General features: G+C 46.3%; 1 protein-coding gene across 2 annotated transcripts in view; it reads right to left on the bottom strand.

Moving 5' to 3' along the window:
* Positions 1–26,760, bottom strand: part of LOC119404652 (uncharacterized) — a 240,603-nt gene that overhangs the window by 185,017 nt on the left and 28,826 nt on the right. For both annotated transcript variants that reach the window (XM_037671236.2, XM_037671237.2), the window contains exon 2: positions 2,476–2,748. In XM_037671236.2, coding sequence (XP_037527164.1) covers positions 2,476–2,553 — 78 coding nt within the window. In that variant the 5' untranslated portion in view covers positions 2,554–2,748. The remainder of the gene's footprint in view (positions 1–2,475; positions 2,749–26,760) is intronic.

Genomic DNA, 26,760 nt, shown 5'->3' with positions numbered 1-26,760 from the left:
TCTTCACTTCCACCAGAATCCATGATAATCCAGCTCCGAAAGGGCAAAAAAAAAAAAACAAACTTGCACAAACACCCAGAAAACAGGCAGAGTAGTCAGGCTAGGCGGGAAATCACACGGAGGCTTCCACGTTCGCCGAATCACGTGATCGCCGAAGCGCTCTACTATCGGCATACTGGATTTGACTCATTTCGATCCACACAACGCATGGATCTGGCTCAATTTCGTTTTGAAACGGGATCTGTGAGCACACGTAGCTGTTGGCATTTGACTCATTTCGTTCCGATCTCTCTTTTAGAAGAAAGTTGAGAGAATGTACTTGCCAATGGAGCAATATTTGAGCTAGTTATATATATATATATATATATATATATATATATATATATATATATATATATATATATATATATATATATATATATATATATATATATATATATATATATATATATATATATATAATACCGCGTGTTCCAGCTAACTAGTGCCTAGCGTTAACAAAGACGGTTGATCCCTCCTTCATAGGAATCGGAATAACACGAAAGTAAAGCGTGCCCTTGCATAAGTAACTGAAGGTGTACTGAAGTAACTGAATTGATATAGCAGAGTTGGCACAATGTATATTGATGTCTGGCAGTTATAACACCGTTTACCCTGTACTTAGCTTTAGGTGCACGTTAAGAACCCCAGGTGGTCGAAATTTTCGGAGCCCTCCACTACGGCGTCCTTCATAATCAAATCGTGGATTTGGGACAGTAAACCCTAGGTATTATTATTATTATACCACCGTTTAACGTGGATGCACCCACTTTGATGATTGGTGGCGCATCTCCATCCCGACGACTAACGTCCATGTTAAATGATTAAACAAACCCTTGTGGTAGCTGTAGTAGTTAACGGTGAAAGCGTAATCAGAGGAGGAGGCGTGATAGCCAGTAGAGCGTCGCATATTGGACGCTGAACTTGATCGCCATCCCGCGGCATGTTAAAATGTGATTGAACACTACGGCCGGACTAGAGGGAAACGCAAAGCGCGTCCTGCCGCCCCGGTAGCCCAGCTGCGATTTTTCTCGGGGCGAGCACGTCAGCGGTGAACGCGGTGTTACAGCCAGGTGAAGCAGGCGCGCGTCGCAGAGCTATTTTTGGTTTGGATTAGCGTGATGCTATGAGCGAGGCCGACGCTTTTACGACGCTTGGTCTAAGATCGCCACCTCGCGGTGTTTTAAGGCATTGACAAAATTGAACTATTGAAAACAGGCCGAATGGGACGGACGTGTAACGCCTTGCAGGTGCTAATCGCGGAGGCCACAGTAATGACAAATTACTTCACCGCTCCCAGAGGGCAACACCACCCCGCCGACAGGGAGAGTGGTAGATATAAAAGGCGCGTTTGTAAAGCCTCTAGAATATGTGGCCGTGGCGCAGTGGATAGCGTGCCCGGCATCTGTTGTTGCGGACCGAGCGGTCGTTGGTTCGATGCACGTTGACGGAACTTTTTTCCTTTGACATTTGATCGTGTAAATTTTTTCTACGTCATTTCCGTGACGGAAATACACGTTTCTTCTTGTTTTTGTTTGTTTCTTGTCAAAAGCAGGCAATAAAGAAAAAAAAAAAAACTGAGGTCTTGGTGGACCCCGGCATAAAACACTTTCGTGTTAAAATGCTATATTAGAGGTAGGCGAGTGAAACCCAGTTGCATATATATATATATATATATATATATATATGAAGGAAAGAAGTGTTAATTTCAAGGGCTCGTTTTCTTTGTTATACACAATATTAATGAGAACTAACAGAGAATAATGCCAAGGAAAGTATAGGGGGTGTTTTTAGTAATAAATGTAAGGTAATTTTGAAGAAAGAAAAGTGGACGAAAAGATAGCTTGCCACGGGCAGGGACCGAACCTGCGACCTTCGAATAACGCGTCCGATGCTCTACCAACTGAGCTACCGCGGCGGCCATCCCCCCGTCCACTTTATGGGGTATATGTGTGCATTTAAACGTGGGAGCGTCAGTCAGCGCCGCCAGTAGCCATGACGGCGAGTGTGGGACACTCTTTTTCTGCCTTGTTGGCGTCACGTAGCACGTGAACTTATTACGAGCTGGCAGCTGACCAATAATCCCTCGCATACCGCCTGGAAGCATCAAGTCTATATATATATATATATATATATATATATATATATATATATATATATATATATATATATATATCCTCACATAGCTGACAGGTTCATCCTTTTTCACACTGCGTGGCAGTATACCGGACGCAAGGGAAGCAGAACAACAGAGCAGACTCCCAGCTCGGTTTATTCGAAACGTACGAACTCCTTCAAATATTGTTGCGTCATGTCGTGAGGTGCGGTTCGAATAGAAATGAATCCGCACCAACGCGCCCAGCTTTCCACTTAGATAATCAACGGGAAACGCATCGCGACATTCGCCCATGTGAAAAGAATCTCGAGGCTGCTCACCTGGTCGAGGATGATGCGGCGCCTCTCGAGTTCCAGCTGCTGCTGCTCGAACTGGTCCAGGCACAGGTCGTCGTCCATGGCGTGGCTGCTGCGCTGGCCCAGCAGCGCACAGACGCGGCGCCACAGGCCTGCCCTGCAGCTGTGGTCTCCGTTGGTGTGGTGGGAGGGCGCCGCGTGCCGCCGGTGGTGTGGCAGCTGACGCCGAGAGAAGCGAGGCTGCTCCAGACTCGTCCCGGGCTACACCTTCCCTCAGAACGAGGCAGCCATGTGCTCCTGCGGTATCAGAGTTGCTTGTCATGTGCGAACATGAGTGCACCAGCGTGGAGCTATTGTAGAAACCGCGATTTGAGAATGCCTTTTCCCTAGCTGCGATTTGCCCATAGGAAAAATCGCAGCACCGCGGCAGACGGTGCTGCGATGATACTTTGCCCCCCTTAACGGGGAACCCTGTACACGCCTATGGATTGCCCCCAGGTCGTCTTTCTAAGAATGAAGATGCCGTGGTGGCCACATTCGGATGCGGCCGTAGTGTCGAAGCTCCTGTGTTCCTAGATTTACGCGCACATACAGTTCGTGGTTCCCACTACACAGCCTGCGTAACAATCGCATATACGAGTATAATGCTTTGTGATAGGCTTTTGGGATGGACGTAACATATTTAATGCGATAGCGTTGAAGAGCTCGTTTTGCAGAAATTCCGACGTCGGTATCAGCGTCGGCGTCGTTGGTTGTGAGCGAAAAATCAGCGTTGTCCGTGAGCGTTCCGTGTTCTACCACAGAGCCACAGCATTGCTTGAAAATGCTTCCGAAAATAAAAAAAACCTATAGGAATGCCATGTAATGCGAGCAGTCTCCTTAACGTATGTAATGCTGCGTGGTAGAAGCGTAGAATCGCGCCAGCCGTCAAGACATGTGAATTGGACAACGAGTGAAGGAGGCTCACCCATTACAATGTACTCAGACATATTTAGTCAACATCATCAGCAAAAGCTGATGTTGCAAAAACTGCGTAGCTTCGCGTGTTGTCTTACGGATGCGTATTAGGTACTTCGCCGATTCGCAAAAGGAAGAACTATGGCGTATTCGCAACTGTACTTGCAGTAGTCATTGTAGGACAGCTTGAAACGGCCCATGTTACGCGCATGGACGTTCCTTTTCTTGTGGTACGGTTGAGGCGTCCACCGAGGAGCGAAGCGAGGCTACCGATTGAGAAGGCAATGATGCGCACGGGGCCCGATTACGCTATCGCGTTCTGCTCTTGAGGTGCAGCTCAAGCGGCCTCTATTTCTTTTTTACTTCACTACTTCTCACTCCAGTTACACATAACAGTGGTACAGTGAACTGTAGTGTCGCGAGCTTAGCGCCAGCGCCACATAAGTGCGTATCCACACACACAAAAGATGACGCGAGAGTACGGTGAGCCATTTCATTCATTGCATAGTTTTGCAGAGGTGCAGCAGCGTGTTAGATGCCGTCCTGAAATGTTTCCCTTCTTTTTATGTCTCTGCTTGTGCTGACAGCTAAAAAAAAAGAGAGGAAATCGGTGCGCGGTCATTAGGACTAGGCCACTGAACGCAGTGGCGTAGCCATGGGGGGTGCACACCGGGCCTGTTCACCCCCCCCCCTCCCCGTTTTTTTAAATTTTTTTATTCCTTTTTTTTTTGCCATGGCATGCAGAGAACAAAATGACGCTCCGCCACATCTACCTGCCCGGCCCCCACTTCAGATCAAGGAGGTGCCCCCGACGAAAAAAAAATTCGGCAGATCCCACGCACTGTGGGAATCGATGCAATGCGAAGCAGCCAGCAAAGAGCTGCATACATCGCCTTGTTTGTCTGAGCCAAATGAAATCATTCATGCCATGGCATCTAGTCCACCATATATCGCATGTTTGCCATGCACGCGTGCATGCACAATCTAGTATACACCATGCCAATGAAGCGCATATTCTGGTATATACAATGCACGGCCTGTCGCTTACGTTCATCACGCACTCGAGTCGTGCCATACCAATTTCGGTATATATCCAGTTAACAAAACGGCCGGAAGCACACCAGGACAGTGGCATGTAAATCATACCGTACATGACATGCATAACATGATTCTTACTTTGGCTATTACTTTGGCTATTCAAGATATGAGGACAAAAATAAAGGCAGCCAAGTCAAACTTTTACAAAAATACACTTACAGGTTTTTTAAGAAGCTCACCGAGCAAATTTTGGAACTACCTCAAGCCAAAGTCATCATCTGATCCCTTAGTTTCACCCGCATTTAACAGAGATCGCGCGAATTCTCTAAATTAATTTTTCTATTCTGTATTTACATTGGATGACGGGAAAACATCTGAAAATGACGTCACTACAAGCGAAATCCTTAGCCCCCTAAAGGTTACGGAGGAAGGAGTGCTAAACCTTCTCCTAAAGCTGGACACTAAAAAAGGATCGGGCCCGGACAAAATACCCAACATGGTTCTGAAACGGTACGCAGAATGGACGGCCAAGTACCTCTGTATAATATTTAATAAGTCATTATCGTCTTCTGTTCTCCCGAACGATTGGAAGGCTGCTAAAGTTATCCCAGTACATAAATCTGGCAGCAAAAACGACCCATGCAATTTTAGGCCGATTTCGCTTACGAGCACCATTTGCAAACTTCTTGAACACATCATACTCAAACATATAACCACTTTTCTAGAAGATAAGGCTATATTGTCACCATATCAGCATGGCTTTCGTAGAGGGCTTTCCACTGTCACTCAGTTACTAGAACTGACACACGACCTATCATTCAGCATCGATCAACAGAAACAAACAGACCTCATCCTGCTCGATTTTTCGAAAGCGTTCGATCGGGTATCGCACAAGAAACTCATTAACAAACTTGAAATTACACTTGGCCCTGGCCCTGTAGTTCAGTGGATTCGCGACTACCTAACGAACCGCACCCAGTTTGTGGAAGTGCATGGCCATACCTCCCGTACAGCTCAGGTAACATCAGGGGTACCCCAAGGAAGCGTTCTGGCTCCGATATTATTCTTAATTTTTATAAACGACCTACCATCAAAAATTACTGGAAATATTCGACTATTTGCCGACGACTGCATTCTTTATCGAAATATCAACTCGCATGATGACCACATAGCATTAATTAATGACTTAAAAGCAGTGTCAGACTGGTGTACCGTTTGGCAGATGACTATAAATACTAAAAAATCTGCTGTCCTATCAATAACTCGGAAGAAAATTAAGTCGAGCTTTTCATACATCGTCAACGGCATCCCGCTGGAGCACGTTCAAGAACACAAATAACACATGACTTGAGATGGAACTCCCATATCAACAACACAACATCTACTGCGTTGAAGCGAATTTTCTTTCTTCGGAGGCACCTCCGATTAGTTCCACCTGATATAAAAATCCTGGCCTATAAAACCTTTGTTAGGTCAGTCCTTGAGTATGCAAATGTGATTTGGTCCCCATGCACAAAAGAACTAATTAAGAAAGTAGAAGGCTTCCAAAGGAAAGCGCTGAGGTATATATATAATAAGTATAAGCCAACAGACTCCCCCTCCGAACTACTCAAGAATGCTGGGATTCTAACATCACAAAACCGATCAGTACTAGCCCGCTCTAAGCTTTTGTACCAGCTTCTGCATAAGCAGTTTAACATTGATGTCTCCAGATACATTTCCAGAAGTGAAACACGGCCATCGCGACATAAACACACACAAACACTCCAGGAATATCCTTTTCGTACCGACTGGGGGGGGTTTAAAAATTCATTCTTTCCTTTAGCGATAAGAGAGTGGAACGATATCAGCGAGGCCATCACTAGCAGCTGCTCCTTGGATGTGTTCACTTGTTCGATGGAAAATAGCCTGCTAGCGTTGCAGACTTAACTCTCCTGTACTAAATTGAAGATGATCTTGCTTTTCACTGATTTTTTTTTTCTTTTCCTTCACCGCGTCCTTTTGGTGTTCGTGGTTATCTTATTATTTGGATGTGTAACTTATTATCGATGTACGCTTGTTACTCTCAAACCTTGTATAACTATACGCATGCGTGAAATATTGTCTAAACACATCTGCGTACTCTATCTTGAAGCGATTTGTTTCACATTCTAAAAAAATTATTTGTGACTATAGTGACCATATTTTGAATGTCATACAATGTACATATTTTCGTAGTTATATTTGCACGAACACTACTGATTCATATATATATATATATATATATATATATATATATATATATATATATATATATATATATATATATATATATATATATATATATATATATATATATATATATATATATGCATATATACGTGTGTCTGTAATTTGTTTACTCACTTCTTTATCACTGTTTTTGCCCTTCCTGTTATAATCCCTCAAGGGATTGACAGTATTTGTAAATAAATAAATAAATAAATTCGCATGTTAAGACCTCTCATTTATGTTCGTCATATAGTCACATCGCGCAATATCAATTTAGGTGTATATCAAGCGAGCGAAATGGCCGCGAGTGCACCACGAGTATAGCATGTAAATCATGCCATACATGACATGCATGTCATGATTTTCATGTTAACACCTTTCATTTACGTTCGTCATACAGTCGCTTCGCGCAATACCAATTTTGGTGTATATCAAGCTAACGAAACGGCCGCGAATGCACGATGAGCGCGGCATGTAAATCATGACATACATGACATCATGTCACGGTTTTCATGTTACCACCTGTTATTCATGTTCGCCATACAGTCGCGTCGCGCAATACCACTTTTGGTATATATCAAGCTAGGAAAACGGCCGCGAATGTATCATGAGTGTGGCTTGCAAATCATGTCGTACATGACCTGCATGTCATGTTTCCATGTTACCACCTCTCATTTACGTTCGTCATGCAGTCGCGTCGCGCAATACCAATTTTGGTGTACATCAAGCTAGCGAAGCGGCCGCGAATGCATCATGAGCGTGGCATGTAAATCATGACATACATGACATGCATGTCATGGTTTTCATCTTGCCAACTGTTATTCATGTTCTTCATACAGTCACTTAGCGCAATACCAATTTTGGTGTATATCAATCTACTGAAACGGCCGCTAGCGCACCATGAGCGTGGCATGTATATCAGGTTGTACATGACTTGCATGTCATGATTTTCATGTTACCACCTCTCATTGACGTTCGTCATACGGTCGTGTCACGCAATACCAATTTTAGTGCATATTATGCCAGCGAAACGGCCGCAAGTGCACCATGAGCGAGGCATGTAAATGATGACATACATGTCATATATGTCATGGTTTTCATGCCAGCACCTGTTATTCATGTTCTTCATACAGTCACATAGCACAACGCCAGTTTTGGTGGATATCAAGCAAGCTAAACGGCCACGAGTGCGCCATGAGCGTGACATGTAAATCATGTCGTACATGTCATGATTTTCATGTTACCAAGTCTCATTTACGTTCGTCATCCAGTCGCTGCGCGCAATACGAATTTTGGTGTACATCAAGCTAGCGAAGCGGCCACGAATGCATCATGAGCGCGGCATGTAAATCATAACATACATGACATGCATGTCATGGTTTTCATCTTACCAACTGTTATTCATGTTCTTCATACAGTCACTTCGCGCAATACCAATTTTGGTGTATATCAATCTAGCGAAACGACCGCGAGTGCGCCATGAGCGTGGCATGTAAATCATGTCATACATGACATGCATGTCATACATGACATGCGTGTCATAATTTTCATGTTACCACGAGTCAGTTATGTTCTTCATACAGAAATGTCTCGTCATACCAGTTTTCGTATGTATCCCTTTATTTAAACGGCCGCGAGCGCCCAGAGACCATGTCATGTAAATCATGCTGCACATGACATGCGCGTCATGATTTGCATGTTAGGACCAGTCATTATGTTCGTCATGACTTCTTGTCACGTCGTACCAATTTTGGTGTATATGAAATTAACGGAACGACCGCAAAGCCTAAGGTCGTGGAATGTAAATCATGCTATTCATGACATGCGTGTCATGATTTTCATGATATGACCTGTCATTTATGTTCGTAATAAGGCCATGTTATGACACACCAATTTTGGTATACATCCGATTAACGAAACGGCCAGGAGAGCACAAAGTCGTAGGCGGATAGATAGATAGATAGATAGATAGATAGATAGATAGATAGATAGATAGATAGATAGATAGATAGATAGATAGATAGATAGATAGATAGATAGATAGATAGATAGATAGATAGATAGATAGATAGATAGATAGATAGATAGATAGATAGATAGATAGATAGATAGATACGCTCAAAGTCGCAGAAGTTCGCTAAGAAATGCTTCGCATTTAAAATTCTGCCTACGTCCCTGACTGAACGCCGTTCAAGCGCTTGCCGAGTGTATACCCACAACAGGAGGCCCTAGTACCTTGTCTCTCCAGTGAAGCATATTCGTGTCAATCAGGCATTGCCACGACAATAATTCAAGGTAGTGGCCATACGGCGCGTTTAGCGCACTTGTCAATCAACCTCCGGGAGATAATAATTATGTGCCTTCTGCGTCCGTGGAAGTTTTGTCCTGATTTGTGAAGGAACCGTGCCGCAAGTACCACCCCCAATGCCGCTCAATTGTTGTGTATACTTTAAAGCAAACAGCGGTTCCCCCGAGTCGCCCACTCATACCAGTTCCATTCACAACAACAATTGCGGTTGTTTTAACGCGGTAGCGTTAGAGAGCTCGTGTCGCAGAAATTCCGCCGTCGGCGTCGGCACCGTTGGTTGTGAGCGAAAAATCATCCGTGAGCGAAAAATCGAGAAAGTAGCAAATAAAATAAACGGTCCCAATGAGGATCGAACCCGGGCCGTTCGCGTGGCAGAGAGAGAGAGAGAGATAAACTTTATTTACAATAAAAAAAATTCTTTTGGGGGGAACCCTAGTCGAGGGCCCCACTGGCCTTGGCCGCCCGTTCAACCTGGTCGATCAGCGCTTGCTGATCGGCCAGGTCTGAGCTGGACAGTCGCGCCTCCCACTGCTCCAACGTGTGTGTTGGTATCGTGCCTGTGTGTGTCAGGTGTGGGGGGTGTTTAGAGCAGCCCCAGGTAATGTGGTAGAGTGTAGGGCTTCCTCCGCACCAGGGGCAGGAACTTCGATAGCACGTAGGGAACATGGCGTGTAATCTCTTTAAGTGGGGATAAACCCCAGTTTGAATTTTTCTCCAATTTATTGCCTCCTCTCCTGTTAGGCGTTTGTCGGGAGGGGCGTATACTTGTCGGGTAAAACGCTGATGGGCAAGCAGGTCTTTTGCGATTGTGGGGTTGTAGGTGTCAGAAGGCGCGGGGGTTCGCAAATCTGCTGAGGGGGCCAGAGCCTGTGCTCGGAAAGTTAATGCACGAGCCGCGGCATCCGCCCTCTCATTTCCCTCCAACCCTGCGTGAGCCGGGCACCAGAAGATTGTATGGTCGTTATTGACGCGATGCTTTATTAAACCACGGCATCCACTGGGAATTCTGCCTCGTAATAAGAGACGACAGGCTGCCTGAGAGTCCGTGACGATGGTGCTGTCATGTCCTTTACGTTCAGCGGTATGTATGGCCAGCGCGATGGCCCTGGTTTCCGCCTCCGCCACTGAGGAGTCTCTGAACGAGAGCGCATTTACTATTTCAGCATGTTTGTCAATCACCACCGCGACAAAGTTTTGATGGTCATGACGTTTCTTTAGAGGAAGTGGTTGCCTGTAGGAAGCGACGTCCACATAGTAGACGAAGCAGGTGTCTTACCACAAAGCCACGATGTTGCTTGCAGCTGCTTCGGACAAAAACACTACATAAATGTCATGTAGTGAAAGGAGTCTCGACGCATTTTGTTCGGCAGGTGTCACGACGAAAACGAGCCCATACGGTAGGCGCATTCGCGAGGCCATCAAACTACGTCGAAAAACGCCGGGATAGTGCAGCCATCGCCGCTAAATACACACACGAACTTTCAAACAGCTCTAAAAATGGACAACTATGTCCATCTAGAGGAAAACATATCAAGCAAACGCAGCAACCGCTAGATAATGTGCTGCCATCTGTGAGTCATTGTGAGAAATATGTCTCGACTTTTCATGGCATCCGAGAGGGCCGGCGCGTGGCGTATATCTTGGAGGCCATGCGACTCTTGCTTTAGATCGAAAGCCTGTAAAATTCGCGCGCGTGTGTGCGTGTGTGTGTGTAACAATACACATTAATAAGTATGCACTTAGTGGTTGAAGTGCGCACTAGGGGCCGGATTTCGCTATCGCGTTCAACTCTCAAAGGCGAAGCTTAAGGGTCCCCCAATTTTTTTCTGACTGTGTAGCGTCACTACACAATTTTGTCATCTGAGCATCTTCGGAGGAGTAAATTCCTTACATGAATTTTTAGCAAGCTTAGTGCGCTGTGTCTGTGTGTGTTGACGCGTCGCGACGTACATACATTTGTATACTATATTTTGTATGCTATGCGTCCGTAACGTATCCGGAATCCTCAACTGTATCTTTCCAAATTGCATTGTACTTGTTTTGCTTTCTTTTTTTTTTAAAGATTTTGTTGTGACGTGAACTGCTCGCGCCCTTGGCGTGAGCGACGTGAACTGCGCTAGCGTTCGTTGTCATACTACGATATAGTCTGTCAAACTCTCAATACACCCCTTCTTATTTTTTTTCCTTTATATGTTGTTACTGCATTGCTTTCTAACTCCTGCGATTTAACGCATATTTTAATTACAGTTGTTCTTTTTGCAACCCTCATATGCCATGTTTTAAAGGGCCTAATAAAGAAACCAAAAAACTGCGACTGCGTGGTTTAATTACGTTAAAGTGTCCCACTCGACAGAAAACATGCTTACGTTTGTGGCAGTACATTACGCTTCTACCGCAGAAAGTAGACCACTGTGCACGCCACAACTCGCCAGAAAATGACCTAAACAATAGAGCTGGTGGCGAGGCCGCCTGCAAGTTCCTTACCAGTTTGCCGTGATGTCGTGGATTTTAACAGCGTATGCTGGCGCCTAGTTGCAATTGCATAACGGTGCAATTCTACTATCTAGTCCAACTTTCTATCATGTCGCCTAGTTTACTCAATAATAATAATTGCACCAAAAGGGAGAGTTGTGCTAGTTGGTTCGGGTTCATTTTGGAACAAACAAAACAAAGAAAAGAACAGAACACGCGCGCGCAACCTGTGCACGTGACAAGAAGACTGCAGGCTGCAATGCAAGCCTGTAGTCTTTTTGTCATGTGCGTAGGTTGCGCAGACTGTAGTCTTCTTGTCATGTGCACAGGTTGCGCGCGCGTGTTCTGTTCTTTTCCTTGTTTTGTTTGAATAAAGCAGCCAGTTGTCAGTCAGTGCTCGAGCTGTTAAGTCTTCTTCTGTGTCTTTCGTATTTTGCGCTGTTCCAAAATGAATAATAATTGTTGGGTTGGTGGTGGTGTTCTCTTTATTACACCCAAAAAGAGGGGTTTAACGTCCCAAAACCACGTACGGTTATGAGGGATGCCGTGGTGGAGGGCTCCGGAAATTTCGACCACCGGAGGTTCTTTAACGTGCACCTAAATCTAAGTACACGGGCCTGAAGCATTTTCGCTTCCATCGAAACTGCAGCCATCGTGACCGGGATTCGATCCCGCGACCTGCGGGTCAGCAGTCGAGCACCATAATGAACCAGCGCGGCGGGTCGTTTATCATCTTATGACGTCACTGTTGCTGTGGGACATTAAACTGAAATACAATCGATCGATCAGTGTTTTCTTCTTTATTGCAACTCAATTGGCTTTGGTAATACACTGAATAACGATCTTGTTTCTCGTGTAATACTGACTGATTGCAGCCTCCTCGTCACTCTGCTTCTTGTTTTACTTGTGGGTTCTCTAGTTTCCTTAACGTTTGCTGCAGGTCCTCTTTCTTTCTTGCTGTAAGCTAAGCGAAGTAGCCTGAAGAACGCTGGTTACCTCATGTGCTGTTTGATGACGATTATCGTCCACCGTTGTGTCCGGCGCCCGTGTCGTGCTCGACTGATTTTCCTCGTCTCATTGATCGGCGCCAAAATCCCTCCAGCCATGGAAACTAGAGCACGCCCCGTCCTTCAGCATATCCGACGATCGGCACGCAGCTTAGTTACAGTGCGCAAACCAGCGCCGGTAATTCGACTTTCCAAACGAGTTGGCAGCGACTGGCTGTCTATCACGGTATTGTCTTCACCAAACAGCGCTGTCAACTACAGCCCAGCTAAGTTTACAAGGATGCCTAATAAGGGAGCTTGTGACAGGCGTCAACGACCGTGACGAAGCATGTAAACATTCATCATAAAAAAAGGTAAAGCAGGCAAACAAGGACACAAGAGAACAAGGCAACACAAACGCCGACGATCAGCTGAAAGGGCGCGCTGCGGCAAAAAACAATGTAGACACGAAACTAATCTGCGCATGCGCAAGTATGGCAGTGACACCTGTCGATCCGGCACACGAGGGGATCGATGCAAGCGATAACTCTTCAGGCATTTCATTCCATCTTTGTGTAAGTTAATCGAAGATTCGCTCACGCAGGCGCTTACCATCGATATGCCAGGCCTCAACCATCAGATACTTGCCAATTAATTCATCTTTCTGTCGTTCGAAGTTGTATGTAACATGTTTTTAGGCTCCACTTTACGCGCGGATCACGAGATCCCCGTGCTAAGCATTACTAAGGCTGTCCGGACATCCTACCCATGTTCCAGCTTTGCTGATTTGTCCGGAAAATAATCACGTATACATCCTAGCTTCATTTGACGGTTGCAACGAGGTAAAATGGCAGAAACTTGCGCGACACAGACGACAGAAAGACGTCGCAGCAGAATGGCCGCAATTGGTTTGAACAACATGCTGATGTTTCGGCGACAGCGCTGCCAGAGTGGCGGCGATGCTGTGCTTCTGGTCCCGGGTTCGACCCCACCCACAGCAGCCGCATTCCGATGGAATGTGGTCCCGCACCTTGTACTGGGTGCACGCTAAAGAACCACGAATGGTCAACATTAATCCCGAGTCTCGCTACCTCATATAACGGGATCGTAGTTGTGGCACTTGTACAATTTCATCCTTATGGTGCGCTAAATAAACATGACACAAAACGTTACGACGACAATAAATACAAAGGACGAGGACCTCACTTGCTTTTACTGGACCATCTAACCAGACTTCTATAGCTATACTTAATTTTATTGCCCTGACAAAAACATTCACCGTCTGTTCAACTGCTTGGCCAGTAATAGAGCTGGGCGCCTCTCTGGCTTTCCAGATTATTCTAGAAGTTTGCTTACCATCAAAATTCTTTACACAGTGTTTTTTTTACACAGTCTTCCTTTTTATATTGAAGAGCCGGCAGGACAAAGTGAAATGTACCACGCCACCAGTTTCTTCACATTATGAGCACAGTGGACAGGTCAAGTTATCAATCCCCGCACTGGAATGAATGCTGTTCTTATTCTATAAAATGCAGATATATCTAGACCTCGTTTTCAGCGCGACACGAGTTTTTATGCGGAACTAAGCGCTAATGCTTCTTCTTGCTGAGGGAATTTGATACGCAGGGACGAGATAAGAGTCGACCTCCGACTGGCCTCGACGTGTTTTCTTCCAGCTCCGTTTGTTCTGTCAGACATTTCCGAGATCGATGGCGGCCGGCTCGGTTGGTCTTTAATTGCCCTCCCTGACCGAACAGAGTTAGGGCGTAGCGGCGTAACTCGCGTAGAGGTCACGGGCCCCACTCACGGTCGAGGCGATACTCTGGGCGGAAAGAAAAACGCCCTCTCATTGCAATATACGAGGCGAGACAATCCTTGCGCTGACGCTGGCTTCGTGTCAAACAATAAGATCTACTACGACTTTGAAGGGGACAGAGCAAAAGGCGGGTGCGCATGCATGCGCAAGGCACCCTGCGTGTGTGTCTATACATGGGCGCCGCCACCTACACATGGGCGCCGCCACAATATACATGGGCGCCTTGGGCTGTTAAGCGAATGTTTTCTTCTTTTTGGACATCGCGACGTGAATTAATAATGCCATAAACATCGAAGGCACCAACCCAGCCGTTTTCATGTGTATGCGAATCACAAACACGGCAAGGATAACAGCCCAATATGGCGGCACCGAAACACATCCGTAAAACAATTTATGCAGCACACTCGTATACATGAAAAGTATTGATGTTTAGTGCTTCGTGATCATGTTAACTTGAGGTCACTTCACAGAAAAGAGAAGTTGTTCGTGGCCGAATACGATGTCGGCGCCCGAGAATCAAAAATAAAATGGGCGATCTTATATTCGACTCAACGCACGCTTGATTTGTTACTGTCACGATACCGCGCACACACAGGAGCGACGAGTTTAAAAGAAACCGCGCAACACTTTTACTTTTCGAACATGGTCAGGAGACGCTGCCGATCGAGAGTCGAGGCGCCTGTGAACATGTGAGCCAAATATTATGGCACTGCACGCTGCAGGGAATTTACGATTGCGTTTCAATGACGGCTAGAAATCGCTCGCTCTTCTCTCGGCAAATCACGTCATCGACGGGCTCGACTAGGCCAACGGAGGGAAAGATACGGCCATTGGCTGATTTGATGATCGTGAGAACATGTTCAAGGTCATGATGCGTGCCGATGCGGCTTCTCGCCCCTTTGTCATCTCACCCTGTCTAGCTTCCGGAGCGCTCGTCGGGACGAAAGAAGAGAAAAGGTGCTCAGAGCGTGCGACGAATCTCTGTAACTACGCTTGTAATTAATAATAATGTCTGGGGTTTAACGTCCCAAAACCATGATATGATTGTGAGAGACGCCGTAGTGGAGGGCTCGGGAAATTTCGACCACTTGGGGTTCTTTACCGCGCACCTAAATCTTACACGGGAAGCGGGTGTCGGGGGGCTAGTTGGTAAGACATATTATGTAAACTTAAACTGCGCTTATGACGAGACACCAGAGTAGAAGCAGACAGGACGAACGCAGACTAACAACAGATTTATTGAAATCACATAAACTCCCCTCCTGGAACAAGGCGCGTGCGCAATAACATCCATGACCACGTGACGAAACGACACTCCCCCACCAACATAGAGTTTCCTACAATACTTACTAGAGGGAACTCTGGCGCTAGTGTCTATGGGAGCTGCAACGCATGACGCTTCAGCCAGCATGGGAATGATGGGTAGTACACAAATTTGTCTAAACTTCGTTCTTTCGGCTCCGTTTGGCTCCGCGTCGGCTGCATCCGCTTTGTCGCAAAACGAAGTTCAACAAAAGTCAGCAGTTTTACTTCACCACTAACTTTTTTAGGCTCACCAAATCAAACCTGGTCACGAAGTTCACAACGGTCTATTCTTTTATCCGAAACGAACGGCAAAACACAGCAATAAACAAAGCCACAAGTACGTTTGAAGCCGCAAGCACGAAGACTAGGCAAATTTGTGTACTACCCATCATTCCCATGGTAGCTGAACGATCGCAGCGCCAGAGTCCCCTCTAGTTAATTTTAGGAAACTCTATGCCCACCAAGACTCCTATCAGAAAATCAAGCTCTTTCCTAGAGAGATACACAGATGTATAGCTGACGCACTTATCTGGGTCATGTGCCATCCAGGATTTCACGTGCCCTTTGACCCTTCGCTCGAGTGCATGTACCTTTCAAAACAGAAGTGGTGTATGAATTTCCCCTGACCTGTGGAATTGTCTATGTGGGGCAGACCGGGAAGTGTATTAATAAGCGTTTAATGGAACACTCCAACTAATTAGGGGATGACAGTGGGAAGCACCTGCCTGTTCATTGTAGCACACGTGCGAGGAAGTGCAAGCCCATTTTTAGTAGCACGAAGGTGTTAGGGCGAGTGAAGGGCCAAAGGGCACGTGAAATCATGGAAGCCTCGTGGATAGTTAGACATGGCCCAGATAAGTGCGTCAGCGATACATCTGTGTATCTCTCTAGGAAGGATCTAGCTTTTCTTGTGTAGATAGCGATCTTGGTGAGGGAGTGTGCTTTCGTCACGCGGTCATGAATGTTGCTGCGCACGCGCATTGTTTCAGGAGGGAAGTTTATGTGATTTCAATAAATCAGTTATTAGTCTGAGTTCGTCCTGTCTGCCTCTACTCTGGTGTCTTGTCCTAAGCGCAGTTTAAGTTTACATAATAAGTAAGCGGGCCTCAAACGTTTTCGCCTCCGTCGAAAATTCAGCCGTCGCGGCCGGGATTCGATCCCGCGAGTCAGCAGTCGAGCGCCAATTGAGAGCTTTGTCAAGCTGCCTAAAAGCAGCTTTTTCTCTCACTCGTCATGATCTGTATTGCTCATGAAATAAGACCACAGTGGCGGGGCTACGCTCGTAATTGACGGATTCAAACATTTGTGCGGCAATGAATTCATGAGGTAATAAACTTCTATAGTGAAGACATGCGATGATCACTTGTAGAACTATTCCAGGATCCGTTCAAGGACAAGAAGCAATCATTGTCATAAAAAGATCAAGAGCGCGGTCACGTGTTACTTGCCGTGTCGCAAGGAAGAAATGTGTTCCTCCAGTTTCTCAGATCCATCGTAATGGGGCTGCGGATCTATCCACTGGTTACTCTGGGAGCAGTGGCAGAGCCAGAATCTTTTTTCTTTATTAATATTATTAAGGAGAAGGGGTGGGGCATTATGCCGGGTAGGCGAATTTCGCCTGTCGTTTACTATACATAGCTTGCACGTCACGACATGGACGCACAACATGGCTCCAACATGGCGGCGTAGATGACGTCAAAGCAGTATGATCACGCGGCGATTAACCCGCTTCAGTGTGATAACGACGTCGCCGGAACGTTATTGGGCCTCCGTGCATGAATAATGAAGGAACCAGCATGCGATGTACTGATAGATCTAACGCGACATCACAACGTTCGCGTACCGCCATGTTGGTGCTCCAACGCGGCTGTTTCAGTGACGTCAGTGCAAGCCACCTATACTTGTACACAGATGATTCGGTCGTATAGAAGGCACGTGCATCCCACTACCTATCATTGTAAAAACTTTCTTCATCAAGAAGAGATCTCCGCATGCCGTCATTCCAAGCCCGAAGCAATGTTAACTTTAAATTCACCAGATGGCTACACTCAGCTATGAGTACAAGCAGTATCTGCACGAAACACTCCGTACAGTTAAACGAAAGAAGGGGAACTTTTAAGGGCTCGCTTTTCTTTGTTAGACACAATATTATTGACAACTAACAGACAATCAAGCCAATGAAGAAACGTGTTAATCAGCGCCGGCGCTGATTAACCCTCCCACGTTTAAATGCGCGTACGCACCCGATAAAAGTGGACGGGAGCATGACCGCCGCTGTAGCTCTATCGGACGCGTTAAGGGCGAGACAGACGGTACGATTTTCCATGCGATGCGACGTCCGACAAGGCGGTGGGGAAACCGGAATGGTGACCTTTCATAGCATCGGACAGCCACCATTCCCTCTCCCCCACCGCCGCGTCGGCCGGCACATCACATGGAAAATCGTACCGTCTGTCTCGCGCTTTATTCGAAGGTTGCCCTGCCGGCGGCAAGTTATCTTTTCGTCCACTTTACTTTCTTCTCAGTTATATCACAATAACTACAAATAATATTATATACCTTCCTTGCATGGCTTGATTGTGTGTTAGTTCTCATCCGTACAGTTAAAGGGACACTAAAGTGAAAAAAATAAGTTAGATTAGACTGATCAATTCTGCTCTGAAAACCCGTGTCGTTAATTTCACTACGATAGGTTTTTTAATGAATGAGAAAATCAATGTCACAAGTATCGCTATTAAATATCGCGCCCAAGTCTCCGCGCGTGACGTCACGGATTTCAAAGTGCTTTGTTCGCAAAGTGTTTGATCTCATTGGCTGAACGAGTTTCCTGAAACTTGGTACGTTAACCCTCAGAAGACAATGTACATTATTCTTTACCGATTAGGAACTACGTAGGCCCTAGTAGGCGCCGTAAAAATCTATGACGTCACGACGACTGGTGCGGGAACTTCAAGATTTTTTAATTGTAAAAGTGTAATTTACCAATATGAGAAAAATCGTTTTTCTCGTTAGTGTCCCTTTTGAGCCACCTCCGTTCAATCATTCCAATGGGATTCCACCCCTGCACACTCTGATCCGGCGCGCGTTCACTGATGGGCGCTCGTGCTTCGGGTGGGGTTTTCGCGAAAGCGGATTCGAGGCCGGCCGGCAATCGCGCACATCGGCGCCTTGCGCGGAACCGAAACGCCCGAGGCCGAAATTCGGAGTGTGGCAGGCCCACGCGCCGAGCAAGGACAGACGACTTGCGGAGGCTGCTGGCAACTTCGTACGCGATTCAGACGCGACCCGCGTGCGATATGGGCGAACATTTAAAACCTGGCTCGCTTAGCTGTTTCTCAACAATGGGATTGCCTCGGCTGTATGTGCACCAAGGGTAATTGCGATTTACGATGAGTGGATGCACTGCCCGAGTCGGAGTAACAGTGCACGCGCGTTCCTACCAGTGACGCCGTCTCATCACAGCTATTTAAAAACCCGTTCAATGACCATAAGCAAAGGCAAACACGTTGGTCTGTTCAACGGCTCCATAAACGAGAATGCCTGAACAATGAAAAAAAAAAAGAAGAAGAAGGTCGCCGCCATCATCCTGTCGGAATATGCTCGACCTCAAATCTTACCGTCACAGAAGGGTGATCAGGGAGCCGCCTGTGTAGGCAAACTCGGTAGATAATTTTACACCACTTAGTTCGATCATCAGGGCCATATTCATGTACAGAAACGCGGTATCAGGCTTTTCTGGTGATTATTAACTTGATTATTTACTTTTCAATATAAATACATGCCAGAGAATTTGAAATTTAAGTTAGTCAATTTTCCAAGTGGAGCTATCAGCGAAAGAATTGTGTAGCTTTTTCTTATTTTTATCCATATTTAAACTTTTTTAGCGCGCACAAAAGACAAGGACAAGAAAGAGACACTTTTTGTTTTCTCTTTGCGGATATAATATCCTCCTAAGGCAGACAATTCATCTGTAGTAATGCGAACTGAGTAATTTTATAAGCTTGAAGCCTAAAAAACAATAGAAGTAGGCCTGTATAACAGCACTACAATAAAAAATATGAAATAGATAACGCAAGTTCAAAACCAGCGCCTCTGGAAATATCAACGAGAGAAATCTCCCGCTCGTTCGTTCGAGACTTCTGACTTATAATACGACTCCAATATCTCTAAATCTCCAATACCTACAACAAACGTGAAAAGACTGAACTTATGAAAAATGGTTAAGAGGAAGGCATTGAGATAAATTTCGCCGCTCCGGATGTAGAGCACGGGATCCATAATAGGCAAATGTGGAAGCTTTACAAAAAAAATACAGCGAATAATAGTATTAGGAAACTTAGAGAGTCATGGGTGGAGTTTCAAATATTATGACAGACAATTTCTATCCCATATCTAAAATTCGTATGGTTAACGCTCTTCTTTTTTGTTGTTGTTGTTTTTTGCTTTTTTGCATTGATGCGTGGATGCGAGTCGGGGAGCTTTCGAAGATGTGAAATAAGGAAGCTAGATTTTGTTGAAGTTTCGACGCTGGCGAATAGTTTTGAGGATCCCATAGACTGCCAGGTGATCAAACGTGTTGGTCGTATGAGAGATCAGTCCTGTGTGTTCTTTCGAGGCAAAGGTCCTCAGAGTGAAGCAGTCTTATTTTGGTCACGTCACGCGAGCTGCCAGTTCAGCGGACCGGAAATTAATGTTTGTCAATGTGGAAGGTAAAAGATGTGGAATACTACAGAATACCACCTCGCCCATGCACAAGGTGGTATTCTGGAGAGCACACGCAAACGCCTAGGTGAGCTTAAAGAACTCGTATTAAATCGGTCTCAATCATAGGCGTGCACAGGGTTCTTTGTCAGAGGGGCCAAGTGTTATTGCCCCCCCCCCTCTCCTCCCCTGGTGGTCGAATGAACGTCCTGCCTATGGTCCCCCGCTTGTCAGGGGTAAAGGTGCGAAATAAGCAGTTCGTGAATGCAATATCAGAGGTCCTCGGCCGCCATTATCGTCAAAAACCTGCGTTGAATGACGGGAAAGGTCCGACAGAGCAAAGGTGTGGGGAAAACTTGACGCTCCCGTCGGATTATTAGGGGGGAGAGGCAGCCCCCCGCCCCTTCTCGCCCCCGCGCGCACGCCTATGGTCTCAATGGCGGTAATATACTCACGGTTTCACAGGAGTCTCCAACAACTCGAATCAACAAAAATCACAGCATATCCACGGAGTGAATGATGATGAGTGGGCGAAGCTGCGGAGGTTCATCGGTAAACCGTGAATCTTCCGTGAATTCTGCCCAGTACATCATCACCGACGTGAGATCGGGCGCGTTTATACTAAAGGTTCGATGAGTTATGACGACTTGCAGCTCACTTTAATTTTACATGTACGCTTTGAATTTTCGTTGTTTAGAAAACCATTGCTTTAGAAAAATCTGGCGTCTTTCGTTAAGCAGCTGGCGTCTTTTCGTTTTGCTTTAGAAACATCTGGCGTTCTTTCGTTTTGCTTTTACAAAACATCTGGCGTCTTTCGTTGGTTTATTTCATCAATCAACTGCGTTTTGAACAAAATTTTTATTGTTTAATCACGCACAGGAGAAATCTCACCAGGCACTACCTTGGAGGTAAACAATGGCTGCTAATGGGAATGAGAGGCAGAAGAAGTCGGCTTTTAGCTAACACTTACACTTTTACTTCTACTAACGTTTCCTACTGGAACATGCCAATGGCTGCTAATGGGGAATGAGAGACAGAAGAATTCGGCTTTTAGTTAACGCGCACGCTGCGAATTTTTTATGTTCAACAACGCACAGGAAAAATATCCCACCGGCACCACCTTGGAGGTCAAAGCGTAAGACTTGTTACGGACTACTACTACTACTACTACTACTACTACTACTACTACTACTACTACTACTACTACTACTACTACTACTACTACTACTACGATGACGACGACGACTACGAGGGACGAACGGGTGCCGCCTTAAGGAGCTTCACCCCTAAAACCTCTTTCACATAATCCCCCTGCTGCCTTCCAGCAATGCCAGTGAAAGAGACCGCCCGACGGCGTGTGGCGGCATGTCGCAAGCGATCGGCACACCAGGAGATCCGTGCGGTGGCGATAAGCCGCCAGAATCTGCTTGACCGCGATATCCGCTGCTCGGCGTACCGGTCACTTTCGAATGTGGTGCAACGAGCCGAGGGCGTTGCGGGTCACCGGACACGCAAAAAACGCTGCTTCACTTCTCCCGGCGTTTGTATACTTAAGGACAATGAGCTTCGTCAGACCACTGGAATACGAAGGGGTCATGCACAGTGCCTTCATGGATGAATACACCGTGCACTCGGTGAGAGAGGGAGACGCTCCCTTTAATGAAAAGTTGCAGTTTTCTTGGCTCACGGCACGCCATACTTGAGGTGTTGCTAAGCGAATGTGATACACACAATCAGACACAGCAAAGCAGATGAACTAAACCAGGAGAATTTTACGAAGGGCTCGTTTCTATGTTAGGCACAACCAAATTAATCGAACAGACAATTAGGCCAGGGAAAGCATAGGGAACATGAATTGTTGTCTTCAATTGTAGCGCAATAATTATGACACAAATTGACATTAATTAATGTGGACGAAAAATCAACCTATCCGTCGGTGGGATCCGAACCCACACCCTTCGAATTACGCGTCCGATGCTCTATACCGATAGAGCTACGACGGATGGCGCTACCACGTCCTCTTCGTTGTTTATTTATGTAAGTGTAATCCCTGGGAGTGTTATCCAGCGCCGCTCGTGTAGCCAAGGTGGTTAGTGTGGAACAAAATATTCACGACTGTGCACTGATGACTGCGTTACCAAAGAACAAACTTTCACATCAGCGTTTGTCATGCTATAGGGTTACACGAAAAACACACGTGTCCATGGGTTATCCTTTTTCCTCAACGGCATCGTAGCTTGTATAGCTTTTCTTCTAGCCATTGGCGTCAATTGTCAAAGACACCAGCATAGTGGGTAGACATCACTGGTTCCTTGGAGCTTTTTGCGTGCATTGGAAATGCAGCACCGCGATAAAGAGAGATTCACGTGCGACCGTACACTCTTCTAAATGAGCTTTCGCAAAGTACAGGGCTAAAACATCTTGTGATTTACCTGCGTCATTCCGAATCGGCGCCGACGACGGCCCGATTACTTTCTCAAAGACTAGATGCAGGGCTCCCTTAAAGACAGAATGGGCGCCCTCTGAACATAATACGCCAGCAACGTAGCCCGGCAAATATGATGCAGCCACATGTGTGCGCACACTGTATGTTAAGATATTTTACGGCGGACACCTTTCTCATCTATTATAGAGCACTAGATGGCATTTACCTGTTCTGTTGTCTCGTTTGTTGCGTATGTTTACCATAGAGCGCTTTCAAGTTCATAATCGAGTTTCAAGCGGTATACAAGCTGTGCGCGCAACGCACCGAACCAGTTTTTCATTTATCACACGCTTCACGCCAAGCAATTAACCGTCGGAGAGCGAAGCGTTAACTTTCGAGGACGCAATTTAAGCTATAGCTTTTCATTTCACCTGCCGACTTCGTAATGCGAAGAAATCAGCCTGCTGCTGCTGCTTGAGTACGGGTGTGGCTCAGTTTGAGCCGTGAGGACATTCGAGTCACTTTGCCCGTAATTGCCAAAGATGTAAGTGAGCGCTGTGCGTCTCTCTGTGGGTCATGCGCGATAGAAATTCTTTGTGCATGGCAGACTTGCCGCGTATATTTGTCACTGCGGATGTCGTGATGGCAGTGCTACGTAGCCGATAGCTGTTTCTTTATGAAATATCTGTAAACTTCTGTGCGTGTTCTCGGAGAAAATATTATTTGTGAAACTACGCGCGTTTGTGCGCGCTCTTTTTTGAGGCTTTCTGGATTATTAAGGCGAAAGTCTTAGATGCCTCATTAAACTAGAAAAATGACCGTCGGCGTCAACAGGAGTGATGCAAAAAATCATCGCGTGATGACGTCACCGCATGCCGTCATCATGACGCCACAGAACACGAAGATTTGTGACGTCATGATAACGTCACATGACTACACGTCACATGATGACGTCATCATATTACATCATCAATTGTTCGAAGGTAGGCCGATCACGGAGGCAGTGCAAAACCCGGTGAGGCGCAGAAAGCATGCAATGCATCCGATCCTGGAGGCTGTGCAAAACAACGTTAGGCGCAGAAAGCTATCGAAGGGGAAGGAGGAAAAAAACTTTATTAGAGGTATATACAGGGAGTAAGCGCGAGGTGGCCCGGAGGGGGCCACCCCTCACAAGCACTAGGTGGGCTCCTCATTACAGGAGCCCATTGGCGATCGCCGCGACTCGAGCTCGGTCGACCAGGGCCTTCTGGCTCGCCAGGTCGGAGCAGCCGAGCAGGGCTGCCTCCCAGTCCTCCCGGGTGGAGTGTGGTTTTGGGGCGAGGTTCGGGGTTGACTGGCATGCCCACACCATGTGGTAGACGTCCGAAGACTTCTCCTCACAGTATGGGCATTTTCCTGTTCAGGCCGGATCAAAATGTTTTAAAACTGCCGGGCACAGCAGCGTTTTGGTGTAAAGGCGGAGGAGTGTGCGTTCCTCCACCTTTGTAAGGCCCTTACAGGGTTTAGGATAAATTGGCGCGGGTGAGGATCAATACATCGACTTAGAAGAAAAAGAAGAAGAATATGGCTTTCGCCTTCGAGTCGTCTTAGGCGAATGCATAAGGGACCCTGTGAACGTTTGTTTGTCTCCGGACGTTGTATCTTTTCGTGCTATTTATTGCATTCAGCGCTTTCCCAAACATTTAGTGGCCTCAGTTTTCTCACATTCCACGTGACGAGGAGAAGCCGGTGCCAGTTAAATGAATCCATCCAAATAGTGTTAAAATTTTTTGAAAAAAAAAAGATTGTACTCATGGTGTATGTACGCCGACAAGAACTGCGAACCTTATGCAAGAGCACTTCATGTGTTCGGTGTAAAGGCATCTGCATGTCTGCGTGGCGTCCTGAATTTTTTCAACATTAGCTATAAATAGCGTTGACACATTCGATCAGCCGGAAGCATGCGCCCGCGAGGAATGTAAGAAACCAAAAATAAAATCTTATCTCATTTCCCATCTACGATTTCACGAACTGATCTTTTCACGTACTTTTCGTGAAGCTGCAAAGCAAAAGCGCGTAGGTTCTCGCTCAAACTGCAAAGAAAAGAAGCAAACGCGCTGTATACTCCTCGTTGTCGAGGCAATATGCAGCGAGCGGCCGCCCAAAAAGATTGGTGCAGCATCCAATGTGCCTAACTATTTAAGTCACCCTGCATGACTGTATTGAACATGCTATTCTCAAATCGTCTGGGAGATTTTCTGTTCTTTTTTTCTTTTATTCCTTCTCCCACCCCGCAAAATTCAAGAGAGAGAGAACGAGAGAGAACGAAAATGCGCAGAGGTGAACCAGAATGCGTGGAGAAAGGGACCTCCCAAAGAGAGAGATAAAAACACAATCACTGCTGCGCACAGCGCACGATGACACAAGTCTGCAGAAGAATCAAACTCGCCCCTCCCGCTATACTTCCCAAATTTCCACGGCCCCATACTTTAGTAGCCCCAATTACCGGCTGCACCTTGTTCCAGGTGTATGAGGTACTGCTGGAGCGAAATTTGCGCAAATATACTTCCAAATTTTGATCATAGTAATGACGAACTTATTTTGGGCGCCTCCAACAATGCATGTTACTTCGGCTTCAGACATCGCACCCCTCGGATTCAAGGCCTGGCAGCAGCCTGAGGAAGGGGGTTACGGAAGGGCTCGTCTCCCAGCCTCGCGCCACCCTTGACTCCAGCAAGGACACTTATTAAATAAGTTTATGTCTCTCTATCTCTCTCGGAAAAAAGGAAAACCTTCGTCTCTGCTTCATTACGAAATAGAGAGTTTGAAAAACGAGGAACAACAAGAGACAAGAATGTAACAACCCGAAAGGATAACTAACTCGCCCGACAATACATTCATCTATGTTACATTAGTTCAATGGGCTCTTATTTTAAGCACCCGTGTTATCACTTTCTTGTATCTTGCTCCTCGTCTTTTCGGCGCCTCATTTCATAATGTATCGCTAATTCGCCCGACAATCCATGCCTCTGTTTGTCGGCGCTATGCAGTCCACCCATTAGTGGTGAGGTCTGTCACACCCACTTCGTTTCCACCAGAACACATGAGCGGCCGTATTTCATCAGGCACTTTAGAGCAGCCGCAACGCTACCGCGAGAAGCAGGTCTCGAAGTATGCGGAAGTCCGAGCAACTGCCGCCTTCGAAGGAAACTGTGCGGAATGGGCAAGCCCTTCTTGTCGTAGTGGACGCGCCGCTTATCACAAACTTCACCGGCCGCGTATATAGATTGGCCACTGCGATAGCTGCGCGACACGTCGTTTCCTCTACGTCCCCGTCTAGCTGCAGCGCTTGAAGTTTGTTGCAATGCGTTACCAGCAAGGCCGTACCTTTGCGAAGTACCCTTTTTTTTACAGCGAAAGCTGTTATGAGATCATTTCACCGGCCGTTTTTGGCGCCGTAGTTGTCCGCCGCCGGTGTCCGTAACCGGTATCGCTCGAAATAAGAAAAAAAAAACTAAATAAGAAAAAAATTCCAGGATGGAACGAGGTTCGAACCTGGGTCCTCTGCGTGGGAGCCCAGTATTCAACCTCTGAGCCATGCCGGTGCTTGAAACTGCTTTTAAAAAGGTCCTATACAGGCTTCATGTCGGGAAGGAACCACATTAGCATATGCAATATAGCGTGGTAGAAGAGTAAACTAAGCACCAAGCGTCGCACAACGCGAATTCTGTAACCAGGCGTCACACAATGCGAATTGCGCAACGAGTAGGTTGTTGAATGCTTCCAACCCATTACAAAGGGCTGTGCCATAATTCTGGCACAGTGCCTGCTGCCCTACTTCTCAAAAATTACAATGATTTATAGCGTAGTGGGTTCCTCGCAAGTGCAATTGTATTGGTTGCCAAGGAAGCCCATAAGCGCATGATCCACTTCCTCGGGGTCTCAGTAAAATTACAATGATTTATAGTGTAGTGGGTTTCTCGCAAGTGCACTTGTATTGGTTGCCAAGGGAGCCCATAAGCGCATGATCCATTTCCTCATGGTCTCAGTAAAGTTCTCCCCCCCCCCCCCC

The sequence above is a fragment of the Rhipicephalus sanguineus genome, chromosome 9, assembly GCF_013339695.2.
Source record: "Rhipicephalus sanguineus isolate Rsan-2018 chromosome 9, BIME_Rsan_1.4, whole genome shotgun sequence".
Lineage (NCBI taxonomy): Eukaryota > Metazoa > Arthropoda > Arachnida > Ixodida > Ixodidae > Rhipicephalus > Rhipicephalus sanguineus.
This window is presented reverse-complemented; position numbering and strand designations above follow the sequence as displayed.